This window comes from Sciurus carolinensis, chromosome 5, assembly GCF_902686445.1.
Source record: "Sciurus carolinensis chromosome 5, mSciCar1.2, whole genome shotgun sequence".
In the NCBI taxonomy this organism is placed as follows: Eukaryota; Metazoa; Chordata; class Mammalia; order Rodentia; family Sciuridae; genus Sciurus; species Sciurus carolinensis.
In genome coordinates, this window is record NC_062217.1 from 129,762,717 (window position 1) to 129,790,090 (window position 27,374).

Genomic DNA, 27,374 nt, shown 5'->3' on the forward strand with positions numbered 1-27,374 from the left:
ACAAAGGACATCCCACGCTGACCGCAGCTCTTCCAGCAGCTGCCCAGACACATCCTTGGTTAGCGAGCTCACCATCCACAGGTTCAGTCTTAGAAATTCAGGGTGGTAAAGGACACAGTAGGGCTTGTGGTTAAAGGGTGGTTTAGGGACAGAGAGCTCCGGGTTCAAGTCCCTGCTCTGCTACCTATCAGCCAGGTGAGTCTGGACAAGGTGATTTATCTTTGTCTCCCCTCTGGTTTCTCATCTGTGAAGCGGGAGTGGAAGCATGGAATGCAGCAGCCCCTCTGCCACCTGTAGCCTGGTCCCCTCGGGAGGCTTCCTCCATCCCCCGTGTCGGAGCATTTACTTGAGGTTGGTATCCATCTGCTCTGGTGACCAGATACTGCCCTCCCTAGAGACACTGGCCCCACCATCCTTTCTGGAGCTTTCTAGTGGGAATTTGGGGGATGACACTTCAGGACAGAGACAGTGTTGGCCAAGCCACCAGCACACAGGGGTCTTCTAGGCTAGCTTCTGGCTTAAACCGATTCTTGGGCTCTCTCCTGAGGTCTGATTCTGTGGGTCTGGAACTGGACGCAGGCCTCTGAAGTTTTACCAGGTGCCCCCAGATAATACCTGTGTCAGGCCAATCTGTGATGTACCAGAGCTTGAAAAGGAGAGCTGGACCAAGAGCAGGGCCCTGGATGGTGGCATGGTCCCCTGGCCTGGGCGAGGCCTGTCCCTCTCTGTGGCCCAGTGTTTGCACTATTAAACCAAGGATTTGCATGATCCATAAGGGCTCCTCCTTCTCTTAAGACCTTATGATGACCTGATGGGCATACCCTGATGTCCCCAGGGCCAGGCTCCTGAGGTCGTCTGTGGGTTTCTGTCCCATTCCTTTGGCCACAGAGCATTTGGCCTCCTACCAGCCCCAGAAACCAAGAAGCATGATGTGCCATTTAGTGGCCATTCCCTTGGGCCTTCCAGTGACCCTCTGACTCAGCAGGCGTCTGCTGAGTCCACTCGGATCTGCAAGCCTGGCGGACTGCTAGCCTGGAGCTGGCAGGGTGGGGACAGGAGTGGAGTGGGGTCGTCTGATCTGGCTGCTCTGAGGGACTTTGGGGCCTTAGTAATGTCAAAACCGAAGATGGCTCTGCAGAGCCCTTTCCTGTTACAGGTGGGGAAACTGAGTACCCCTGCCAGACCACCCAGAGAGAGAGCAGGGGACACTTTGCACCTCTGGGTTCACAATCTGATCTCTGGGCTGCACTGTCCTCCATATCTCCCCTCAGAAAGGCCACTGGCAAAGGGCAGTCCCTCCAGACGATAGCCCTAAACCATCCTGTGCAGCTCCTGGGAAAAGACAGGGCCATCCCAGGAGAGGGGCCAAGGAGCTGCCTGCTCTGGACACTGGTCCTTTCTTTGACCTGTGCTGTCACCTTAATCAACAGGCCACTCCTGGGCCCAGGTCTTTGGGCAGCCATGGAGGGTTTCCAAAAACCCCCTGCAGAGGGCGGTGAGGAGAAGAAACGAAAAGGCTCTCAGGCTCCCTGGCTGCCTCCCCTCTTCCACTCGTGGCACCAAGGGGTGTCCATACCAGAGATGAAGAGGTTGGTCCTGTCCTAATCAGGCTTACAACCCCAGGACTTAACCCCAGGACCTTCGCTCACCACCACTTGGTGATATCAGGACCTGGTACTCAGGTCTGGGCAGTGCTGTCACTCAGATGAGGGACCAGAGCTCGTCTGACCACAGCGACCTGCTGGCACAGCCAGCCTTGGGTGAGGGGCCATGGCAGGTGGCTTCATCTCCCCGGGCCAGGAGCCCCAGCTGGGTGCCTGGTACAGGTCCCCTTCCAGGCCTTTGTACAAGTCGCCTCTCCTCTTTGTACTCTGTCTGAAGTTGCTAAGGTGGCAGTATGTAGTGAGCACCTACTGTTTGTATGATTTCATGCTCAGCTCTTGGGGCAGACCAAAAAGGAGACCCGTGCCGGCCCTCAGAGAGTTCAGGGTCTAGGTCACAGTGCAATCTAGTGCAGGAGCAGGTAGTGATACGTGGTGCCTATAGAGCCAAGGACATGTTGAGAGCAAAAGAGGAGGTGGCCTTGCGGGGCGAGGCTCGCGGAAGGCTTCCTGGAGGAGGCTGACTGGAGCCACTGACTTTCAGACCTCCAGAATTCCAAGTGGACTGAGCATCGGTAGCCACACACCTGCCCTCCCCTGGGCAGGCAGCGACAGAGCGTCCTCCTAGACAGAGTAAGGATGAAGCTGTGCAGCGGAGGCAGCCACAGATGAGGCCCAGTGCGTGGAAGGCCATGTGCCTGTTAAGTAACTGTTCTGTAAGTGTGGTGTGGATGAGCAGCGTGTCGTTGGTACTGCATAAATGCAGAGTGAGCGCAGGGTACATAGCGCACACCCACCTATCTGTGGAGCAGCGGAGAACCAGGCCAGGAAGTGCAGGAACAGGCAGAGAGTGTACACGTGAGGTCTTAGGGACAGAGTGGTGTCAAGGGCAGCTAATTCAGCAGAACCCAGGGTATCCTGCCTGCCAGGGCATCCTCCAGAGCCCTGGCCACTGTGGCACCTAGCCAAGCAGGTACCTGGTGGGCAAGGACACAGGGCCCAGCTGCAGAGTGGTGGCAGCATTGGGTGCTTGTTGCAGAGGCACTCATCCCTCCTAGAGCCCCTGGGACAGAAGGAAAATGACCACCATGGTACGTCCACCACTGGAGGTGAGAGCACAGCCAAGCCCCAGAGCTGCGAGTCGTAACAGCATCCTCTGACCCTGAGCTCTGTCTGCTCTCACCTGGCCGGGACCCACGTAGCATGTTTCTGGACAAGAAGAGAAGGATGCAAACTCTCAAATAAAGAATTGTCTAATGTCTCCCGTTATCGATCCCTGCAAGGCCCTTCCCACGCCTTCCCGCTCTGCCCGGGAGATGAAGGCCAGCGCTTACAGGATGGGCCCTTCCCCTGAATCGGCCTTTTGTAACGGAAGTAAATTATCTGCCTGCCTTTGGTGCTGGACAGTGTGATAATTCAGGTGTTTAAATGGTAATGAGTGTGCGGCCAGCCAGGGGAGGGGGCAGTGAGTCAGAGGGGACTCAATGGGAATGAAAGGCACTTGATCTCAGTACATGATTTTTTCCAAATCTGCCAGCTCTGCTTAAAAGAATGAGCTGACCCAAGACCCCGTGGTCCTTCTGCCTGAGGCTGGGCTCCCTGAGGCCGGGCCAGGAAGGGCCAACCTGGCTCCATCAGAGAGGCTCTGGGGTGAAGAGCTCTCTGGGAAGTGACGATGACATGGTAACTGTGAGAACAGAAAAGGAGCAAAGGGTCAGAAGGGACCCAGGTGGTCTAGGTGCCAGGATGACCGGCAAGTTTTTCTTGGGGGGTGGGGTGGGAGAGGGGTTCTCCAAGAGTGATAAGGAAAAATTTTAGTAATGTATCTCCATCAGCACAGAGAGAGAGAGAGAGAGAGAGAGAGAGAGAGAGAGAGAGAGACCAAGTGACTTGCCCAAGCCCACCAAGCCAGGATTTAAGACCCAGTCCTTGGTGTTAGTCATTGTGTAATACTACCACATGAGACCGTGTGAGGGTATGGGTTGTGTGCTGGGAGAATCTTAATGGTAGTTGCATTATTAGCAATGGCTCCAGTTACTCTGTATGCATCATCTAATTTAATCTTCACACAAGTCTGTTTAGGAAAGAAGTAAACTGAGGAACAGAGACGTTAAGTCACATGTCCCTAGGAGGTGGAGCCAGAATCTGAGTATGGTTGCACCTGACTTTCAAGCCTAAGCCCCAAGGGGCAGAGACCCCTGCCAACTGGGAAGATCAGAGGACACTACTTGGAGGGCCTATCAGTTTTATCTCCAGTGGACCCAGTCTGTGATCTTCAGGTCCTGGACCTCCCCGAGACGCTTCCTCACCCTTATAAAACAAGAATAGAGCCTCCACATCAAGTGTGGGGAGTGCTAGGCGCACAGTAGGTGCCATCCCCAGGTTGGGTGGATGGCTGCAGAAATCAGTACAGATTGCCCTGCCAGTCAGGCTGTGGCTTGGAGCCCTTTGCTGTGCCCACTGGGAGAGTCAGTGTTCTCAGTGTCCCCCTTCCCCTGAGCCAGGATGGGGTGAGCTCCAGGGCTACCCAGGACACGCAGCTCCCAAGGGGAGGACAGGGGGACACTGGGATAAACAGGACAGACAGCGAAGCAAGACAATGGCAGGCCAATCCCTGGCACCCAGTAGTTGCCTCTGGAGGGTGAGTAGAAGGGCCGGCAGGGGAACTGGCTGGCTGGAGGGCCACACCTCTGTCTTATGGGCAGTGGGGAGCCAGCAAATATTTTGATCTGCAGGACACTGCGCCATTCCTCACCCGGCTTTCCTTGAAACCCTGTGTCAGAGCACAGAGGTGCATTGAGGACGGTGGCTCCGCTCCCTGGGGTGCTGACAGCAGCTGATGCTCGCGTTGGGGATCTCCTTTGGAGCCAAGCCCTCCCTTTGTAAGTCTGGCCTTTAAAATCCAAGCCGGGGTCTGGAGCGCTCACTCGCTGGCCTCAGGTATTCTCCCTGCCAAACAGGTTCTGCACCCGTCTGCATGGACCTCGCTGGCCCAGTTCACAGAACTCCTGGGGCCCGTGTGAGCCTGGCCTTCACCTGGCCTGGAAGTGGCTCTCATCCGGGAGCAGGAGAGCCCTGGATGGAAGAGGCAGAGGAGGGGCAGTTTGTGAAAAAAAGCAGACAGGAAAGGGATTCTATTCCCTGAAAATGTGCTCTTTGTCTATCTAGAGTTGGCACTCAGGAGTCCCAGAAAGTGAGAAACAGGGTACAGGGAGCACACTGTGCTGACAGACCAGGGCTGGAAGCCGCTGTGGTGTAGCCACACTGGGACACCCACCACAGGAAGCTGAAGGCCAGGACTCTGCCTCCTCTCTCCTGCAGATGGTGGAAGAAGCTCCCAGGCCTCTTCAAACCCACTGAGGGAGCAGAGAGTCTGGCTCCACCTTCCCCCTCAGTCATTCAGCTGGTGTTTATTTAGCACCTACTGTATTCAAGTGTTTGGGATATCACAGTAAGCAAAAGATGAGGTTCCTGTGTTAAGGAACTGGAAGTCCAGCAGAGAGAACGGAAGTAGAGACTCTGGATCGCTGAGGCCCAGCTGGTCCCTCTCAGAGATTGTGCAGCTGGGACCCTGAGGTGCCAGGGCACAGCCTCCTGCCCACCAGTGCAGCCCGTGACATTCTGTGCACACCGGCTGCATGAACACCCCTGCCGCAAGCATCGCTCGTGCTCGGGAATTTCCCAGAAGCACCTGGGAGAAGCTGGCAGGGCCTGCTTGGTAGTGAGGCTTTTGGACAGACTGAGCAAAGGTGGCTCCAGACAGCCAGCAGCAGGGTGACAGCAGCACTGGGCAGGGAAGGGAAGGCAGCTTGGCCTCTTTTGCTGAGACTTGCAGCTCTGTGGTTACTAGCCTTGTGAACTTGGGCAGGTTTCTTGACTCCCCTGAGCCTCAGTTTCCTTAGCTGTAAGATGTAAAGGACAGACAGCTCAAGCATGTCCGATGGCCTCCATGAGGTTCCAGTGCCTGCCCAGTGGTAGGCAGTGGATGTCAGCTGTCTTTCCTGTCACTCATGCCACTTTGCCAGGGGACCTAGTTGGGCATTTGTGAACCTGAGTTGAGCTCATTCTTTCTTTGCTAAAAATCTGGTGCCATTGGGAAGGCTTTACTCTTTGAGGGTCTCTTTCCACATTTGTCCTTGAGGGGCAGGACTGGCCCATGTGGGAACCAGGAGCGCAGGGAGTGGAGTTTGTGGAGTGACATCTTGGGTGCAGCCACTGCTCACAAAACCATATAAATTAGCTGGGTGCAGAGCTGCACACCTGTAATCCCAGCTGCTCAGAAGGCTGAGGCAGGAGGATCCCAAGGTCAAGGCTAACCTGGCAACTTAGCAAAACCTTGTCTCAAAATTTCAAAAAAGGGCTGGGGATGTAATTCAGTGGTAGAGCACTTGCCTAGCATATGCACTCCCAGTGCCCCTGAAACCAACAAACAAAAGACTTCTAATTTTGCCGGGGTACCTGTGGTGGAGCCGTCTGAAGCACCGCCCCGTGGGGATCCCCCCGAGGTCCCCGCATAGGCTCTCACCATAGTGGGGCCTGGAACTGCTCTTCCGCACACAGTCAGGCTGAGGGAGCCTGGGGCCTGCTCGCAGCGCCTGGCAGGGACCTGTAAATTGAAAACATGATGTTTCCTGTTGGAGGCCAGCACAGGGCTGGACTCCGTGTGGCCTTGGAAAGCTGGCCTCGCTCTCAGGAAGCCCGGACTCCCCACTGCACCGCCACAAAAACAGTGGAAAAGTGAAACCTTTTCAAGTCTGTGTTTCCACTGTCAACAGGGGAGGAAGCTGCCCCTCCCCTCCTGGAGCTGCCCGCCAGCCTCTCCGCCCTCTGCCCTGGTCCGCCCTGCCTTTGGAGGCACCTCGGCTGCCCTTCGGCCCCAGACAGCTCCCTCTCATCAGAGAAGCCCAGTGGCCCCAATCCATGATGCCCCACAAGTTTAGTGCAAGCATGCCCAGACCCTGGTCCTCACTCAGGACTGGCCCAGTGTCCTACAGCAAGGTGAGGGCGGACCTGGTCCTCTCCGTCCTGCCCAGAAGAATCCTCACAGGGTCTGCAGGCCACGAAGCGAGGCCCTCGTGTGTGGCTTCTTTGTCTCAGTGAAGTTGCTGCTTGATTCGGCTTGAGTTTCTTTGACTTTGTCCTACAGCAGAAGTAGCTTGTAGTAGAAGTAACTTTAATGATGTTTTTTTCTTAGTAATATTTGCTTGTTGTAGATGACCAGGGAGTCACAGAAAAGTGAAAGATGAAAAATCAAACTGCCTCTCATCTTCCCACCAGAGGTCATCCCGGTCGATCGTTTGCTGTATTTCTTTCTCATCACTTTATAATTTCCTTTCGTTCTCTTTTGGACTTAAGTCGCCAGCAGATTTCAGGGTCACTCAATGTTCTTAGAAAATGTGATTCTTTTTTTTTTTTTTTTTTTTTTTTTTCTCTTTTTTTTTTTTATTGTAAACAAATGGGATACATGTTTTTTCTCTGTCTGTACATGGCGTAAAGGCATACCATTTGTGTAATCATAAATTTACATAGGGTAATGTTGTTTGATTCATTCTGCCATTTTTTCCCTTCCCCCCCTCCCCTCCCACCCTTCCCCTCCATCTATACCGTCCTGAAAATGTGATTCTTGATGGCCCTGTGGAGGGGTCCGGTCAGGGTCCTGCTTCACAGCCCGCTTGCCCTGGACTGGGCTGGGTGTGATGGGTTGCCTTTGGGGACACCGTGGGGAAATGCCCCCACCCTGCAGTGTAGCTCCAGATGAAGGCAGCTTGGCCGGACCCCAGGCCTGGGGAACCTACGTGGCTCTGATTTGCCCCAAGACTCTGGCCTGTCTGTGAAGCGGGTGAACAGACTCCTGTGACAAAGCCCTGCTTGCTGGTTGGCTGCAGACACAACAGGTGCTCCTCCACTTAGTAGGTCCTTAAATGGATACGGAGGGCTCACTCTGTGCCAGCACTGTTGCTTCTAGTTGACCAGAGTCCAGTGTGCCACCATGCCCCTGCCCGCTTTGACCTGCAACCCGCCAGCCCTCCTCATCAGGGGATGCTGGGAGATTAGCTGGTCGGAGGGAGCAGCAGGGGGTCCCAGGAGGAGCATCTCCAGCCCCCTCCACCCCACCGACGTCCTTGGTGGCCCTAAGACAGCTTTATGGAGGACGGATTGAGGCTGTCTCCCTCCTGGCAGGTTTATTTCTTCATTTTTCAAGCCCTGTTCTGCTTTTTCCACGCCGACCTCCCTGCCCCCACCTCCTCCCTCCCCGAACTTCCTTTCCCTCCCCCTCTCATCTGCCGGCCCAGCCAGGAGAGAGGGCCACTGGCCTCCAGGGTGATTGAATCAGTGGGGGAGACAGGCCCGGGTTTTCTGCGTGAGTGCTTTTGGCTCCCTGCCCTTGGAGAGGGGCTGGGGAGGCATGTGATGGCAGCAACCAGGGGCCCCAGAGCTGCCAGACAGCCCAACGCCCTGGATTCTGGGCCACAGTAGAGCCTGGTCTCCCCCAGCCCAGCCCTACTCAGACCTCAGTTTCACCTCCAGCAGAATGGGCAGGTCCCCATCCAGACCCAGGAGGAAGGAGAGGTGTCAGGGCCGCTGGGACTGCTGACTCACACTTGGAAACTTCTGAAACATCTGTTGCCTCTGGGCTGCGGACCAGAGGCCCCGGATGAAGAAGAGAAGGGAGACTCACACTTACTAAATACCTACTGCCTGCCCTCTCCAGCAGTTACTCAAAGTTGTGCTGCGGCTGGTAGCAGCAGGTAAGAGTTGCTGGCCTCATTTTACAGCTGAGAAAGTACACACTCCTACCACTAACCTGTGGGCTCCTAGAAGACAGGGGCTCTGTATCTCTGGGGACAACAGGAAGCCCAAGACGCAGGTGGGACCCAATAAGTGCCTGGTGAACCTGATTCACTGAAGGGAGACCAGAAAGGTAAAGAAAGTGGATGAGAAGCACACAGCTAGAAATGGAGCCCTATCTACCTGGTTTTGCACACTGCTTATTCTTGGTAGTACCAGGCCACCTCTTCTAGGCTTGAGCCTTGGCAGGGAGGCCTGCCATTCTAGCTGTGGTGGGCTGAGAGCTTGGTGGCTCCAGGCCTCACCCGCTTCCTGCCAGCCAGTGTTGTCCCTCTACTGTCAGGCCCTGCTCTCTGTCTCTGCCACAGGAAGGAGGAGCAAGAGGGGAAAGGCCCTTCTCTTTGCTCCGCTCGGCACTCCAGCTCATGGAAATGAAAAACACATTGGCTTCATTATCCCCGGATTGAATGAGCAGGGTTGCCATGGAGACAGCCATCTCAGGCCGGAGAGGGGGCAGGGAGGGGGCTGGCGAGGCCAAGGCAAGTGGGGACCGGGCAGCGGGTGAGCAGGCACGCTGGGCAGGCAGGCCACAGGAACAATTGCCATTTGTGCCACTAGCCCTCTCTCAGGGGCCCGGCTTCGGATTGACATCCTTGGGCAAAGAGGGGCAACAGAGACGTGGCAGGCAGCACCATCTTTCACTGACTGCTTCTCATCCACCTGTCCCACCTCCTGTCTGTCCCCTTCCGGGAGGGGTGTCAAGAATGGAGTCAGGGTCATGCCTCATACCTCCCTGGAGCTCAGGGAGACAGATGGTGAGAGTGAGGGAAGAGGGAACAAATAGGAGCCAGGAGAGGGTCATTGGGCCCACTCCCCAGCGAAGATCAGCCCTGGGGTTCCACTGGCCTCTCTGGGGACATGGATGGAGGAAATACCCATGAATACCACGCATCTGAGCATGGCTGGGACCAGAGAGACTGAAGTCTTAACTATCTGGGAGGACAGTAGGAAGGGGGTGGCTACGGAGTGACAGCAGGGATCCTGGCCTGGCATGGCCTGTGGAGAAGGCACCAGATGGGTATCCTTGGTTCTAGGCCTGAGCTAGGCCATCCCCTTGACCTTAACTAGGCCAGATGTTCAAGTGGTCCTTCTCTCCCCAGGCCCTGGGTGCTGCTGCCACCTCTGCCCTATAAGCTGTCCTGTCTAGGTGGACCCAGGCCCTGCCACTTGAGGACTTAGGCTGCCTCCTTTGAACCAGCCTATCCTCCTTTCTGCTCCAAGTTCCCTGGTGATGAAGGAGTCCCAGCTAGAGTCCAGAGGGGCACCAAAAAGCATTGCCACCTTCTTCTGGGCAGGGAGTCTCAGCTGGTCTCTCCATGTGATCTTTAGACACTGAGGGCCACTACCAAGTAGCCTGGAGGGACCAAGTGCCCACAAGGCAGTCCGTTCAGAAAGAACCAGTCAGAGGATCTCATTGCCTACCTACCCCAGCTCCAGTCTCAGCCTTGACCTCAGCCCCAGCGCTCACTCAATTGCTACAGGGTCCAGACCAATCCGTCTGCACAGGTCCCTACTCCTCTCACATCGCCAGCTTCTGTTCCAGCCACCCCTTCCACCCAGTGTCCTCTCTCCCCTACCTAGCCCATGTCCCCAAGCCCAGCTTCCTCCCAAGTTTGTGTTTGAGGAGGAAACTGAGGCGGAGGGAAGGGACCTGACTTGACCAAGGCCACAGTGTGTGGGAGGCAGTGGGTCAGGCCTTTGAACCCCCATGAAATGGGCCAAGAGTTAGCATGGCTGGGGATCCAGAATGAAGCTCTTCTGGAGGCTGGTGACAGCTTTCCTGCCACAGCAGGTTTCCAGGGGAGTAGAGAGCTCCCAGATTTAGCTCCTCCGTGGATGGCCCCTCTCAGTGGGGAGGGACCCAGGAGGAGTGCTCAGGGACTAAGCCAGGCCTGACTTCTCCTCTGGTCCAGTGGGGGCAGTCGATGGCCCTGCCCGCAAACAGGCATGTGCGTCTGCCGAGACAGGTGGTGAGTGGGCGGCAGACGTAGTCAGAGTGCCAATGGCGCTGTAGTAGCCTTGCCCTCCTGCCAACTGGGGGTGGGTGCCAAAGGGACAGCAGAGGTGATCCAGGGGTTCCCAAATAGCCAGCTGGCTGCAAGCAGATGCCAGCGGTGATTTCTGAAATGCAGATTCCCCAGACATCCCAGGGAGGCTGGGGCAGGGCTCAGTGAACCCTCCCCCGCCCATAACTGGGCTACCCGGGGGTCTGGCCCCCGGACCCCGTGCTTTCAGCCTCTCTGGCTGAACCCCCTTCTCTAGGCTGCGGTTATGGAGTAACAACCCTTCACTGACCCTGCAGAAGGCCAGCCCTGGGGTCTCGTGCCCACCCTCCTCTCTTCCTTCATCCACCCTCTGCCAACAGCCCACAGTCCCCATGGCATTTGGTCCCCGCGGTTGACCTCCCTTGACTCGGCAGCTGCATGATCTGGGCCCGCCTCCCAGCCACCACCATGCCACCACCCGGCTCCCCACCCACCGGCCGAGGGCGGCTGCTGGGCAAGCCTGTCATTTTCCCTGCTGGGGATTATAGGTTTGGGGCTGAGGGAGTCTGAGCTGGAGGAGGAGGAGCTGGGACTCTCGCCCTGGTGCCAGGCCAGAGAGAGACACCTCACGGGAAGGGCGGGCTCATGCTTGGTGCTATTTGGTCTGGGATGGGAATTCCTGTAACCTGATGTTCCGGAACTCTGTGTGTGTGTGTGTGTGTGTGTGTGTGTGTAAGCCTCTTCTGAAGGTCAAGACCTCTCTTATACTTGTGACTTAATCCTCCTAATGATCCTGGGGCAAACCCAGCCCATTTTCCAGACAGAAAAAAGACAGAACTCAGAAAGGTCAGCAAATGGGTCTGGGTCACACAGCAGTTTAGGGCAGAACCAAGATTGGGCCTCATGCTGCCACCAACTGTCACCTAATGTGACAGCCTCCTCCTTGGTCTCCTTTGAGTCCATCCTCGGGGACAGAGACAAGAGGGGAATTGACCAGATTATCATAGGCCTCCAAGGAGGCCCGGCTGCTGGGTCAGGCTCTGCAGGGAGATGGGGATATAGAGCATGGTCCCTTTTCTGCTCAGGGATCACTGTGGCTTTGGAAGGTACTGAGTGAGCCACACTTACAGTGTGGCAGCATCAGCTCTGGATGAGCAGCAGATGGAAACATGTCCCAGTGGTCCACCTCTGTGCAAGTTGGGATGGGCTGAGTACCCGTGAGGTGACCCCAACCCCAGTGGGGGAAATGGGGCAACGGAGGGCTGCAGGTTGCCAGGGACAGGGTCTGAGAAAGCCTGTGTGACTTGAGGACCTGAGAAGCCCAGGATTTGAGGCAACGTGGTGGAGTGGTTCAGCGCACAGGCTCCAGAGTCAGACTGCCGTGTTCAGACCTGGGGCCCGAGTCACACGGCTTCTGTGAGTCTCAACAGGGAGAGAAAAGGAACCCTGAAACACTGAGGGAAGCAAAGCCCACGCCGCCTGGTGTGCGTCAAGCAGATCCTCACCCTTCTCCTCAGGTCTGTCGGTGTTATGGGGCCCCGTGAGTCTCCTCTGGGCTGGGTTCCTCAGGTGCCAGCATTTCTGATAAGCAATACTAGGCCCACCTAGGGGAGCCACCGCTCCCAGGGGTGAGCTGACCAGGCAACTGGCAGCCAGAGGGACCTGGCAGGACCAATGCATGTCCCCTTTCAGGCCCCAGGGAGCAGGGAGGCTGAGGGAGCCAAGGCCGGGGGGCAGCCTGCCTGTCCTGGGGAATTCACGATGTGTCTGCCTGTCGCGAGTACCTTGATAAGGAAGATTTGTGGGTGAGATTTGCAATTCTGTTTTCTCTGGGGTTATAAATCAGTTGCACACACATCCCCAGTGCGGCATAGGCCTGAGGCTCAGAGCCACTCTCAGACACCCCGCATGCGCCAAAGAGTGCCGGCTCTGCTCCATGTTCCTGGGGCAGGAGCGGGAGAGCTTCAGGAGCCGCACGAAGGGAAGATCCAGCTCCCCAAAATGCTACCTGCTCTAGCTGGAAACATGTCCCAGTGGTCCTTCTAGAACCATCTAGAATCTCAGTGGGTGGGGAAATAGCACATTCTGTGAGTGACAGGTGTGAGCTCAGGAATGGCCTGGCTGGGTTCAGACCTTGAACCTACAACTTAGTAGCTTTGTGCCCTTGGCTGTGTCACTCTCAAGGTTCAGTGCATCTGTTTCCCACGAGTCAAATGGGGCTACTGAAAGCAGAGAATAAAACAAGTTATTATGTGCAGAGTACTTAAAACGGTGGGGAGATGGCCCAGTGGATCCCAGGTACTTGGGAGGTTGAGGCAGGAGGATTGAAAGTTTGAGGCCATCTTCAGCAACTTAGTGGGGCCATACATCAAAATAAAAAATAAAAACAGCTGGGCATGTAGCTCAGTAGCAGAGCACTTGCACAGCACATGAGAGGTCCTGGGTTCAATCCCTAGTACCCCAAAACAAAACCAAAAAACTCCAAACAGAGCAAAGCACATAGTAAGAACTCAGGAAGGCTTGGCTGTCATCTTTATCAACGCCAATTAAGAGTATACTTGGGGTTTGGTGTCAGGGCAGGGCTTGAACCCCAGCTCTGCCCCTTGTTAGCTGTGTGAACTTAGACATGCTTCCAACCTTCTCTGATCCTCCAGCCCCTGAGCTATGAAATGGACTGTTGCTACCTACATCAAAAGATTGTTCTGGGCCTAAAGGAGACAATGCTTACGAAGGATGTGATATGAGAACCTGAGGACATGTCAGCCACTGGGGACATGTCTGCCTCAAGGTGGAGCATAGGGGCCAGAGCCTTTGGGTTGGAGCCTCCAGGTGGCTCTGCTCCACGGCCTGTCTTCCTGAGGAAGGACAGTGTGCAGAGTGTTTAGAAAAGAGGGGAGGCTTTGGGGAGGGGAGAATTCCAGAAACCTCTGTCTCCTTCCCCACAGGGGAAGAAACCGTTAGCCACGGTATCCCTCCTGCCTCTCTCCCCACCGTGATGTGCAAGGCACTGTGGGCGTGAGAATGGGCTTTTGGAGATGGGCAGGTGTTACTCATAGCTCTGCCATGCACTTACTGGGTGGCCTTGGGCAGGTCACTTAACCCCTCCACTCCCTCCAGTGAAGGATAATTGCGTCTGCCTCACCGGGCAGCTGGAGAGCAAGTTAAATGAGATAATGTACGTCGAGCACTTAGCCTGGCTCCCGGCAGCGGCAGCTGGATAAGTGCTCTGCAGATGCAGCCGCGGCCCCTGTCTGCCTCCTCTCCTCGCCCCCCTCTTCCCTTGCGCACCTGATGCACGCGCACCGCATCTTCCCAGGCCAGACGTTTCAATATTTCTCTCTGGGAAGATGGGCTTTAAATCCAGAAGGTGCCTCTGGAACAACCCTAACGAACGTGGATGGAAGATGACGTTAGAAAATCCATCCCGCTCTGTTCTGATCCAGGTCCCCTGTGCCCGCTACGCCAGCCTAAGTGTGCTATTGCAGGAAGCCCGGCGCTTGCTGGTTCGTCACCTCCCACCCCCGCGCCTTTACAGCCTCCTTGGGGTCCTTGGGTGCTGTCAAACATGGGCTGGTTTCCAAGCTGTTTCAGGCATTTTTACCTGCTCAGCCATAAAGCCCTGGAAAGCAATGAATCTGGGATGAGTCGCTGCTTGCACAATGCGGCAGGCGGGAGATGGGGACCAGGGCCCATATTTTTGCAGAGCTGACGTTTTTGTACCTCTCTCTCCCAGCTCTCTGCTCGGGCGAGCTGGACAGTGAAGCCTTGGCCGTGGATAATTATCAGGAGTATCCCAGGCCAAGACTGGTCTCTCGTCAGAACTTTGGAGGCCAGACTTCTCTGTTGCCAGGGAAACCAGTGTGTTCCCTGGAAAGGAAACCACAGTGGTTGAGCTGTTAAGGTGCCTCCATGCTCCCCCAAAATTAGTTCCCTCCAAAACTGATTCTGCTGAAACTATCCAGTAGGCAGCCTCCTGTCTCCTCCTTGAGCCTGTGGAAATGATAGAAAATGAAATCCTCCCCTGACCTTGTGTTTTTCACCTCTTTTAAAAACATTCCACTGTAGCACAAGGACATGTTTTGTTTTTTCTTATTTGTCTTCCTTCCATGCCAGCTGGGGCTCCAAGTCTTTCTCCTCCTGTTGACTGGAGCCAGAAGGGAAAGGACTTCCACATCTTTTTTTTTTTTTCGTTCAGCTGTCAGCAAAAATAAACAAGCAGGTTTATATTTGGAAAGCAGAGGGTCTCAGCCACCAGATCGCTATGTCCGGGGGAGGTCACAGTCCTGGTACCCCCTCCTGCAACAAGGGCTTGAAATCTGATCTGCAGATTTGCAAGGGGCGGGTGTGTGGAGCAGGCCTGTCTTCCTCATGTTGACTTTTAAATGCCTTTGGAGATCATGGAGCTTCTTCTCAGCTGACAGCACTGGGCCTCCAGAGAGATGGTTTTAGGAAAGAATCACCTGGAACAACCCTAGAATGGGCAAGGCATGGGCTGGGGGATCTCGTTCCTGTCCATCATGTGGTCCCCAGGTCAGGAAGCGGGAGCTCTCATCCATCTCACAGACAGGAACCTGGGCTTCCGTGAGCCTTTGAGACCATCCAAGGAGGAGAATCAGGAGCGCGGCCAGGCCCGGTAGATTGCTATTAGGAGACAAAACAGGGGAAAAGTGAGAGAGGATATGACCTGTGTTCCCTTGGGCATCCCTGAATGCTTTTGAGAATCCAGTACAGGAGGAAAAAGAGATGGAAAGACCTTGATCCAAACCCCAGGCAGGTCCCCCACTCCCCATCTGAACCACAATCTGGTACCTGAGTCCTCCAGGGCCCTCCCCAGCCTGCCCCATGGTCTCCATTCCCAGGGCTTTTTTTTTTTTAATCTGAGCAGTTAATTTTTCACCTAAAAGTGACTCCCTGTTCCGTAAGTAATTTTAAACAAATTCTGTTCCTGTCCCTGTGCTTCCACAGGAGGAAGGGACAAGAGCCAGCTGCGTTTTCCACTGTCTTCTGTGGACTCAGGGTTGCAATTTGAAGCGGCATGTGCTCTGGGAGGGGTGCCTGTGCAGAGCCCTGGGCAGCTGTGGGTCCAGTGCTCTGTCCACGTGACCTTCTGAGCAGGGCACAGAGCAGCCACAGGGAGAGGCAAGGTCCTGAGGAAGGACCTCGGGGTCTCCAGCCCTTTTTAGCCCTCTTCTGGATTTCCAGCGGATCTTTGTTGATTCCTGAAACCTTGTCAGATCTTGCTATTAGCATGAGACTCTCAGAGTGTAGAGTAAACTAATGAATTACAGCATGATTACACAGCACATAATTAACTTTGTAATTAATATGCAACTGCCACTTAAGCTAAAACACTGCTTATGGAGACGTACGGCAATAGTAAATCACAGGTCAGAAATAGCACTTTGGAATTTTCAAAAGAACCAGCGTAAGCAGGGAATCACTTAAGGCAGCAGGGCAAGTTAATTAAAAAGTGGATAAATTGTGAGGGTCTTGCTTTCTTTCAATACCTTCTCCTTTAGGAAAGATCCCCATGCCACCCTTCCAGGCCGACTAGCCAGGCCTGGCCAAGAGGACACTGGGCATGTGGTTTCATTTCCAAAACGTCAGGCCTTCCCAGTCCACCCCCACCCACATCTTGACCCTCTGCCCAGCCACACTGCCCCCCTTCTCTCCCTCCACAGCCCCACCCTCCTCCTCCAGACGCTCGTGGGTGCCCCCAGCCTGACCCTGCCCTCTGTGGTCCAGCCCTGTGCTGGGCGCTGCTGGCAGGTGAGTTTTGGATAGTTCATCTGGCTTCACCTGGATTTTAGGCTTCTGGAAGTCAGAACCTTTTTTGTTGTTGCTGTTCAATCCAGTCTTTCCCTGCGCCTCTGCCAGAGCATTAAACCTAGAAAATTTCTTGGAGGTCATCTCACCTAGCCCCTACTTTACCAAGGCCAGAGAGTGGAGGGATTGAGCAGCCTCATCAGCATAGGCCTGGGCTGGGCAGGAAGCCCTCCCCTGCACCCTACTGAACAGGATGTCGCCCATGCTGCTGTGGGGTCCATCAGGCTGGGAACCCATGGACAGAAGCCAGCAGACATCAGGCACAAGATCTGAACCCAGGCAGCCTAACACCCTTCCTTAACCACCAAGCTGCACTGCCTGAGCTTGGGTGGTAATGAGGCAGGTGGTAATGAGGGTCTACTGGTGAGGTTATGATACTGGTGCTTTGCAAACCATAGAGTGCCTGCCACATAGTTTCACGCAGTTTTAGAGCATCTGATGTGAATTTTTGTCTCTTTGGACCAGCAGACAGTCAGAAGGTACATGGGGGTTGCCCATGTGGGTGCCCAGCTTATCCCCAGAGGGTTCCTGTTCTGGGACACCAGTGGACTGGGCCCCTGAGTAGCCTCATACCCAGGGACTCCTTGACCACAGAAAAGAAGCCAGGCAGCACAATGGGGACCAGCCCTGACTGGATCCACCCTCTCTCCTTCTGGAGAGAAAGGGGCTCAAGGAGATAGTTCGCCAGCCTCGGTCCAGGTGAACCCTTGCACCCAGGGAAACTGCAGCTCTCCACATGGAGCCCTGGGGCCCTGTGGCCCTGGAAAGCAGAGCTCAGATGCTTCCTGGTGGGCACGGAGCCCCTGCTCTCTCCCACCTGGCATGGCACCCATTTCCACCATCCCTCCCCCAGGGTGCCTGGGCACTCCCAGGGCAGCCCCGTCCGAGCCCTCTGCAGACTGAGCACATGCCTGGCCTGGGCAGGCCCCTGCAGGGGCTGGCCTAAGCATGGTTGGGGCAGGGAGAGAGCTCAGGGCAGCTGGGGCTCCCAGTGGGCCTGCATGACTCTGTTCTGCCCACACCCACCCTTGTCCAGGGCTCAGTTTCCTCATTTCTCAGTGTTAGGGTGGGCCAGCACATGCCCAGGCTCCTTCCACAGCTAGGCCATGAGGGTTGTTCCTTGTTTCTTCACATTTACCACTTTTAGTTCAAATAAATGGCTCTTTTTAATTCATTTTCCTAATTTATTTTTTAGCTGCTGAGAAATTTTTTAAAAACCTACTGATAGTTAATAGTAACTTACTGAATTAGAAGGCTTGTCCAGTTGGTAAAATTGGAAGCACAGGCTCAGGAGGGGCAGGGACCGTGCAGGGGGAGCCACACCGCCCCCTGAACTGTGCTGAGCCTCAGTGTTTTCACCTCCAAGATGGAATACTACAGGCCACTGTGGGACTGTGACGTGGCATTGCTTGAAGCATGGCTGGCTCGTCACGTGTCTTGTCCGTGGGGCTCTCGACTTGGGAAGAGCCTGACTCTGACTCTCACTTTCCGGAAAGAACCCAAAGTCTGCCTGGTGGCCTTGAGCTCAGCCTTCGCCTCTCCAGGACTCTGTTGACTCTTTCAAAGATGGGCCAGCTGGGAGTCTCCATCACCTGGGTTGGTACCAGGTGGTTTAGAGTGCTGGGCAGGAGGGTATATGGAGGAGGGACTGGACATGTCTGGACTTGGCAGAAGAGAGTGGTGACTATTGGCCCTGCCTGCCCTGGGTACGGGAGGTGGGGTGGTTCCACACCACACACATGACTCCCTGTGCCAGCGGCTCCTTAAGGGATTCCAGCTAGGTCTGCCTCTCCTTGGGGAATGCTGCTGGCCCTGCTGGTCCGGAGCTCTCCGAGAATGCCAGGTGGGTGGATTTGGAGGCCTGGGGAGCTGGAGGAAGGAAGGGAGTGTCCTCAACACCTCCTTGCTCCTAGAGCTAGAGCTTGGACCATCTGCAACGGTCACGGCTTCCAGAGCGCTCCAGCCAGTGGTCAGCCTCTCTCCTGCCCACATCCCCCAGGCCCACCTGAGCACCTGTTCCCACCCCACTCCCACCCTGGCTTCACAGCAGCTGAGCCTTGGAATGGCAGGCGAGAGCCCAGAGGCCAAGCCAGGTCAGAGCTGCTGCATGAAGTCAGGAAAAGGACTGAGGGACAGGACACGGTCTGGTGCACTGCAACCCTGGGAGAGGCTGTGGCCCGTGCCCAGCACTGGACTTGTCTGTCCGGCCTGTGTGTCCCTGTGTGCACCACCCTCAGCCCTCCACAACAATAGCTATCACCTTCCTCACACTTGGGGCAGTTGGGGCCAAGGAAGGAGGTGTCCAGTTGAGGAAAACTGACTCTGTTCCCATGGAGAGTGCGATGCGTAAAACATGGGCTCTGTAAGCAAACGAGGCTTTGAGTCCTGGCTCTGCCGCGTCTCAGTGGCATGACCTTGAGCCAGACTCTGGACCTCTCTGAGCCTTGGTTTCTTGTCTATAGCATGGTGATCATTGAAACACCACAGTAGAGTTTCCACCAGACTTAAGCAAGGTGGCGGGAGAACCTAGTGTCTGGCACATGTAGGTTCAATAGTTGTTCAGTTTCTCTTTCCACTCTGAGGGGGCAAAACGTGGGAGCAGAATTTTGGGGATGAAACAAAATGCAGGGGATTTGTCTGGGGTTGAACCCAGCCCTCCGTTGTCTTTTGTGGGAAGAGGCTGCCAGGGGAAGTTGAGGTCAAGGACTGGGACATGGCCAGAGGACAGCAGGAGGGCACAGCCCAGATCTGCTATGGCATCATGTGCCCAGAGGACAGGGCACACCCCAACACAGCTGGATTCACAGTCCAGTGTGGGGCAGGACAGAAGTTGAGCCTTAGTCGTGTGGCATTGATGAGTGTCCCCCAGTACGTCATTGTTCCCTCTAGATTAACTTCTGTGTCCAGGACAGGTCAGGCCTAGTTGTGTGGGGCCTGCCCTGGAGGAGCCCCCACTCAAATGCCAAGGCTACACTGGCTCGTCCATTAACCAGCACTGGAAGCGGGTGTCCTGTGGGCTAGAGTGGATAGTATGAGATTGGATCATGGAAGAAGTAGATCTGCCCTTCTGGAAGCCTCCAGTGTGCAGGGAAAGCATCCAGACCAAGTGGCCAGGTGACGTAGGGCCCACGAGCCTTGGCACACAGCGCTGCTCAGGTTGGAGAAGGAGAGACTAGATTCGGAAGAGCCGTGGTACAAATCCAGAACATTGTCCCTGAGCGATGTCACCTACTCAGCTCCTCAACTCAGTGGGGAAAGGAGCAGGTGTCTTTCCTGTTGACAGGTGAGGACATGGGCTCAAAGAGGTAAAATGGCCTCTCACAACCTCACTTCCAGAAAGCTCTGGCTCTGCAAGACTGCTTGCCTGGAGTGGGGAGCAGCGCCCCTGCAGCCACCTGGCCCTGCTGCCCTCCCTTCTCCCTTTTCGTCTCCTACGCCTCTGTCCTTCCTCCTGACTCCCGGGGTAGAGCCCCGAAGTCAGAGTCACTCTTCCCCACTGGCTTTGCTTCATCCACACGCTCCTGTGCAGACCCCCAAAGACTGGGAGTGGAGCGTCCCTGTTGGGTGGCCCCAGACAGCTCCCGCACCTCTCTGGGCTTCTGCTCCTTCCCTTTTAAGATGAGAAGCCATTGGTCCACACCAGAGCTTCCACACCTTGGTCACCTCCACCCACTCTGAAATGTGTCTTAAGCCCGCCAAGGAGGACCATCACTACCTAATTTAACTTGGACCTAAATAATATTCATGAACTCACCTGTGATCATTTTCCTGGTCCAAAAACCTCATGAAAATGTCTAAGATCTGCCTACAGACCACCTAAAATCAACCGTCCCACTGGTAGTATGTGCATTACTCTCTGGGAACCCTGGTCTGGGTGGCTGGCATCTCTCCCAGTCCCAGGAGCCTCTGATCAGAGCTGGGACACTGGGCTTTCGCCTCTTGCCACTCTGGATCACATGCTCACCTGGGAAAGATGGTGCACCCACCTGTCTGTTCATCTATGTAATGGTCCCCCGCTGGTTACCAGGCCCTGTGCTAGAATCTGGACTCCATGACTGGAAGACTTCCCAGCTGATGGGGAGACAGATACAAAGGTACACCACTGATCTAGTACCACTGGCATGGGATGCATGACAGGGAGGCTGAGGGAACAGGAGTGGAAGTGAGTCCCTCTGTGAGGGGTGACAGTTGAGCCAGGCCCTGATGGATGGAGGGACCAGGCGTTCTGGGCTGAGGGACCTCAACGCGAAGACATGGAGGCCTGGCCATCCAAGCTCAGTCTAGGTGGCAGTGGGTGACCCCAGGGGAACATGGGATGTAACTTGGAGTGGCAGAAGGTGGGGACCAGGCCAGGGGGGACTCTGATGGTGCTGGCACATGCAAGGCAGCAGGTAACTAGCAAGCCTGGGACCCGTCATGTCTGTCCCTTTCAAAGTCTGCAGCTGGTGAAGGGGCTGGTGGCATGGGTTCCCGTGACCCCAGGCTCTTCTGCCAGGTGAGCTGCAGACAGTCCCCAGCTTGCTGGTCACAGCCATGTCTTGAAGCACGGCCTGCACTCTCGGACCCCTGCCTCTGCTCCCCCAGGGGCCCAGGCTGCAGATGTGCATGGCGATTGAATCATTCCTACACACCGTTGCTCACAGAGCTCCCTGGGGACCCGCCACTTGCCTGTGTAAGCTGGTACAAGATGTATGTGCTCAAGGACTGTGCCAGGATCCAGTGTGTGCACATACCTGCTCTGAAGAGTGCGAAGGGGCCCACGGGCACGTGCCTGTGCGCACACATGTGATGCTAATGCCTCTCCCTTGGGTGCGCGTGCATCCTGTGTGTCGATGTACTCGTTAGGCCTGAAAAGTGAGAATAAAGCACACTTGAGTTCATAGGTCAGCCTGCCATCCTCTGGAGCTGCCTGCAGGGCTCCACACGACTATGGGGCAGAAGGGCAGTAAGAGCACATGTCCCTGGGTCCAGGGGGAATCCCATCGTGGACCATTTGCCTTCCTCGATCTTGGCAGCCCAGAGACAATCCAGGGCCCTATGTAGGACAGCCAGAGGTTCCATCCAGCGGGCCCTCAGCACCCCCTCTCTCCTCTCCCTTTCTCTACCTCTGCTGCGCACCCTGCTGGAGAGGGTGCGGGAGAGATTGGTCCCCAACCCCTTGGGCATTCACCATTCTGTCCTCCAAGCAGCCCTACAGGGGAAGTGGCAGTTGCTATGGCGTCTTCTGCACCCGTCACCACGAAGGGGAAACTCGGCCCTACTTTGCTGGGTGGTGAGAAGCATAAATGAAGTACAGCCCCGTGAGACCGCTCCTGGGAGCTGGGAAGACAGGCTGACCCCCTGTGTCACCTTCGGAAACCTTCCATAAGGCACACAGCCCCCAAAGGGGCAGCTTCTGTGGCCCTGGGCCACCCTGGAAGAAGGCCTCTTCCACGGCCCCAGGACCCGTCTTGGGACAGGATTTGCAGTTTCAAAGCCAAGTGTGGAGAGATGTCCCAAACAGCCACAGTTGCTGACACAGGAATTCTCAGATGCTGGAGTTTCATGGGTCACCAAAGCCTCAATAGCCTGACGCTTTGCTTTACAGATAGGGAAACTGAGGCTCAGCTCCTTGCCCGTTCACCCAGCAGGAGGGCGGCAGAGCAGACGTTCTGCCCCTCCAGGTTGACTAGCTTTGTCTGCAGACAAGTTTTGCTGGCAGACAGGCTCTGCTCAGACAGGAGAGGTGCAGGTCCTTGAGCAGGGTGGGTGTGACCAGATTGAGCCTACCACGCTCCCAAAGGCAGATAGGCAGTAGGAAGGGCTGAGCCCTGGGCAAGCCAACAGCGATCTGCTGGGAGGGAGCCCAGGCCTCTGTGGGTGCTGGAGCGGCAGCTACCACAGATTTGTAATGACTTGTAAAGGCTTGAAAGGGTCCAGGCCCGGGAGGCAGAGGGAGCAGCGGAGCCCCAGCCGGGTCCCACGGCGGAGGGCGACCTCTGCTGGCCGCTGTGCGCTCCTGCTTCCCTGTGCCAGCCAGAGCATAGAAAGCTCAGACCTGAGACCCATAACTGGGTTTAAACAGGTTGGGTGGAAGGAGGACATCTTTTGGGGCTCGGTCATAGCTTAAGGTGGGGACAGGCAGGAGGCTCTGACCTCCTTTGAGGAGTGGAAAGAACAACACATTAATAGTTAGAAAGGCAGAGGGTTAGATCTTAAGTCAGTAACTTCCTGACTGTGTGACCTTGGGCAGGTCCTTCCACCTTTCTAAGCCTTTTAAGGGTTAAGAAAATTAGCAATGCATGGGACCTGGCCTCATGCTGGCAGGTAGCAGGTACAGAACAAATGGAAGATCTCAGTCCACCCTCACCAGCCACATCTTTTGTGCCTGTTCAGGCCCACCCCCCGCCACCCTTCTTGCCTGTGACCCTAACTTTCAAGGCCTTACGCCCTTTACTGTGAGGATGGGAGCCCCCCCATCCATTCCTGATGTTAATAATCCCAGTTTTCCACCACTGATCTCGGCAGCTTAACAATGTCACCTCACCTGTGGGACCCTCCTTAATTCAGCAGCACATTCATCCTTTTGTAGATTACGAGACAGAGGACACGCACCTGTCTTGTGATCTATGATGTCTTCCCCTTCAGCTACCTACCCACCCCTGGGCCTCACAGTGTCTATCTGATTCCCATAAAATGAAGCACTGGCCTAGGAGAAAAGCCCCCTGGGGTCTGGACCCAGTGCAGATGTGCCATGTGACCTTGAAAAAGCTACTTGTGGGTCTCATGCTCCCTCAGATAAAGCCATCTGAACTGTTGGCGGATGGAGCACTCAACATCCCCTTGGCCATTGATTTCCTGGATCTTTGAATCCACCGATCTGGTCCAGCCATCAGGCTTCAGGCAGCTGCCCAAGAGCTGGCATGGAGACCAGCTTGAACTTGACAGTTCTGTCTCTGGCTTTCCTGTTTGCTTCCTAAAGTGAGAACTGCGCCCAACCCCTTCCACTCCACTGTGACCTAACAGGGAAGAACAGCCTCGGCACCCCGAGGTCGCTGCCTTGGGAAGTCTGAGCTCCTGGTGTCTGCTTGGGGTACCCCTGGGTAGGCTGAGCACCCCCAGCCTCCAGAAACTGTTGGTCATCAAATGAGCATTTATTAGGACCCTAATAAATAATAATAATGCCATGTCCTGGGAAGTTCCTCCTTAGGAGCAGAACTTGATGAGACCACCTAATTCTCCCTTCATGCTGTGCGGTCCTGCGAGATGGAGAAACCAAGGCGTAGAAGCTAGAAAAGGCTGCACAAAGCCTGTCCTGGCTAGGGACACCTGGGTGTTCCCTGGAGAGAGAGAGAGAGAGAGAGAGAGAGAGAGAGAGGAGGAACCCACAAGAGCCCTAGAACCTGTAGGGCGCCGGTTTCCAGCCCTCTGGGCACTTACGTTTGTTAACAGCACCCCCTGCTGGCTGCATGGACCACCATGGACCCTTTGTCTCTGCTGGCTGCTGCCTGTGGACAGGGAATGAAGGCAGGTCCAGGCCTCGAATTGCTTTGAACTTCCCTTCAAATTCCATAGTTGGTCGCAGAGCTGGCGCAGCCTTGGTTAATGGGTCCTTGGCTCAGTGTCTTTGTCCCGACAGGCTGTGAAAACCACATTCTTTGTTGGGACCCTGCCTGCCATTGTTCACCCATGCCCCTTGGACTCATGGGGTCTGGCAGCAGGAACCGAGGTGGCCTGTGGAAGGTTGTGCCTGCTTGCTCCTACTCCAGGCCCTCTCATGTCCCTGCCTCCCTGGGGTTGGCCCTGGCTCTTTGTCATGCTGGCTGAGGGGATGTACAGGTAGTACATATCAGGGGACCTCAGGGGCAATAAGAAGAGCAGCACCCTCCCCTCCCCTGCAACACTACAGTTGCCTCCAGGAGGGTCCCGGCCCCTCCGCAGTCACTGTCCACGTGCTGAGGTTGTACGGGAAGGCTGGGGTTCTGGAGCTGACGCTTACCAAATCTGCTCTCAACTGTGAGCCTCGGTTTCCTCATCTGCAGAGTGGAGATAGACAGAGCAGTGTCTAGGTGTGCCAGCGCCTGCACCAGCACCTGACTATTCATAGGAACAGCCCCACACTCTCACCTAATAGGTGGCATGGAGTGAATGCAGTTGGACCCAGAGGTCCTTGAACCCCAGAAGATATTTCATCTTAATCTCTGCTCATCCCACAGGCCTAGCCTAGGACCCGGCTCAGCACAGTTATCACAGAGTGTTTGCTGGGGGTGGGGGCAGGTGCGGGTGAGCAAGTGCAGACGAGAGGTGGGTGTGGGAGGGGGTGTCTGGGGGAGTGGACAGACGCACAAATGCCAGATGGCTCCTGGGGTACGTAAATGGTGGATGTGGAGCTAGGTGGCAGGGTGACAGGTGCTTGGACGTAGGGGTGGTTGGCAGAGAAATCAACGTGGGGCACAACTCCCACTTTCACCTCCTTTCCAGAGAATTCCATGATAAAGGACTTATCACAAATACGCCTATAATCCCAGTTACTCTGGAAGCTAGCAAGAGGATCACAAGTTCAAGGCCGGCCTCGGCAACTTAGCTAGAACCTGTCTGAAAATAAAAAATTAAAAATGACCATGGATGTAACTCACTGGTAAAGTGCTCCTGGGTTCAACCCCCAGTACCAAATAAATAAATAAATACAAATGTCCAAGCGATCTAGCCCCTTCGCTTCCAGGAGCTCTAAATCTCTAGATGCACCCACGCCTGGGTGACATGCCTGTCACTCCCAGGAAGAACGGCTCCGGGTTCCCTTGGCTCAGGTGGCCAAGGGAGCCTTCTGAGTGCAGGACCTGGTCAGGACCTAGGGCCGTGGGACAGTCCCTGGCAGGTGTTGACATTCGTTCAGCTGTTAGTTGGTAAATGCTTCCTGTACAGGGAACACTGTGCAACCATTAAAGAAATGAAAAGATTCTTCGTGTCTTGATGGAGAATAAGCTTGGAGACCTGTTATTAAGAGGAAAAGAGCAAGGTCCAGACAGTGGGTGGAGAATGCTGCTGTTGATGTTTTGAAAAGAGATGTGCATGGGTATTTTGCCCCTGGGGCTGGCGGCAGGACCAGGACTCGCCCCTGGATATCTTGTGGATGTCCTGGTTTTTGAACCGTGCAAATGATCACCTTTCCAGGAGCTGTGTAATGAAGGGCTCTCAGAGAAGGAGGAGGGCTTTCTCTCTAAGGCTGGGGCCAGGCAGTGGCAATGGTCCTTCAACAAAGGTTCTGAGTCTGGAGGGAAAGAGCCAGGACAGAGCAGACAGGCAGATGCAGTCCGCAATCCTTCTAGCCATGCAGACTTGGCAGGTCTTGGGACCTCGGTTTCCTCATCTGTAGAACGGAAATACTCCCAACCCCTAAAGGAGAGAATACAGGTACCCAGCACACAGAGAGTGTCTGGTACATGGGTTATTTGTGACATGGTGGAGATGAGGGGCCTTCTGCTGGGCAGTGTGGTGGGGTAGGAGGTAAAGCCAGGCACTGCAGGCATCCTGACAATGTCCCTAATCCCCTAGATTCAGGAAGGGAAGCTAGTGCCCAGGACATCTACAGCCACTCTGCCCTGTGCAGTAGATGTGGCCACCTGCTAGCACCAGGAGCCCTGGCTCCTGTGGAAACCAGGACACCCCATGACCCTAGCAGCTCCCTTCTTCTCTCTGAGCCTCAGTTGTCTTATCTGGAAAATGGGCATGTGCTAATTCCTGCCCTCCTTCTTGGCCAGGAAGGCAAAGTGATAAAAATGGAGCCATTCAACTGTGAGTAGTTTATAAAGCAGGAAGACCTGCAAAGCCAGAGGGATCTGAGGAGGGCACGTGGCTCCTGTGACAGGAGAGCTAGCTACACGTGCCATGAAGCTTGTCACACGGGAAGGTCCCCACGTTCACACAGGTGCATCCCCCACACAACCACATCAGGACTCTGGGGATGGGGTTGCCGTCTCCCCACAAAAGTGCGTGCACACGCCTGTGCAGTTTCTCACCTCCTGTGCCTGTGCCCACCCAGTGCTCACACGGGCCACCCCTGGAGAGCACCCAGGGCCACCTCCTGCCCTCAGCCCCACAGGGCACACCAGGTGCAGAGCCAAGCAAGGGGAAGGGCTGGGGTGGCTCCAAGGTAGGGCTGCCTGGGACAGAGGCCGCCATGGCTTGGAAAGGAACCTGGAACCTGCCGTTGTCAGGGCTGGCAGGGGGTCAGGGGACTGGGAGACTGGTGCAGGTTGACACGCCTGGTGACACTCCGGTGACATCCTCTCTGCTCCCTGTCTTCACAGGCTGGACCACGTTCATGGCTCTCGGGTAGAACCCAGCGAAGTGGCCAGGATGAATTCTATGGACAGGCACATCCAGCAGACCAACGACCGGCTGCAGTGCATCAAGCAGGTGGGTGTGGCCAGGCCAGCAGGGCGGGGCGTGCTCTGCGCGGCACAGGGCTTCCGGGTGTGCTGGGAGGGAGGAATGGTGGGCATGGGACAGCCGCCCCAGCTACCGACACCCCCCTAGTGACGACACCCCCCTAGTGACAGGCCAGCCTAACACTGCACCTACACCCCCTGGGTTTGAATGCCAGCACTGCCTTTTGTCTTCCCAGCTGCGTGACTTTGGGCCAGTGTCCTGCCTCCTCTGGGCTCTGATGTGTGCTCTGGGCTGTGGTGAGGATGCAGTGACCTGCCTTCCACCACCTCTGTCCCCAGACCTAAAGCTTTCTGCCCCTCTGCTCCAGGTGTTTGCTAATCAAGGTTACAAGAGAAGAAAGGGTCCTGGGAAATTCAAGCATTTACAGGCACAGAGAGGGGAAGTGGACAGAAGTCACGCAGCCCCAAACTGGACCCCACTGATGCCAGCAGCAGCCAGTTTCCCGTTCTGCTCATGCTCTCACCAAGCCCAAGAGGCAACTCACTGGGAGTGTCCCTGGTCTGGATTGCTGGGAGGTGGGGAACCCTTCCCAGGGGTGCCCCAGAGGTGACCAGAGTGGGCAGCTTCCCTGCACAGACCCAGAAGTGTTGGGAGGAAGGGGCCTGGACTTCCAGGGGAGGCGGAATCCACATCCCTGCTCCCCATGTACCCACGGGGCAACCTCGGTCTAGTTACTATTTCAGAG

At 55.6% G+C, this 27,374-nt stretch overlaps 1 protein-coding gene across 8 annotated transcripts in view; it reads left to right on the top strand.

Moving 5' to 3' along the window:
- Zmiz1 (zinc finger MIZ-type containing 1) overlaps positions 1 to 27,374 on the top strand; it is a 221,417-nt gene that overhangs the window by 90,597 nt on the left and 103,446 nt on the right. For all 8 annotated transcript variants that reach the window (XM_047552574.1, XM_047552582.1, XM_047552580.1 and 5 more), the window contains one exon: positions 26,548 to 26,656. In XM_047552574.1, the coding sequence (XP_047408530.1) occupies positions 26,597 to 26,656 (60 nt within the window). In that variant the 5' untranslated portion in view covers positions 26,548 to 26,596. The remainder of the gene's footprint in view (positions 1 to 26,547; positions 26,657 to 27,374) is intronic.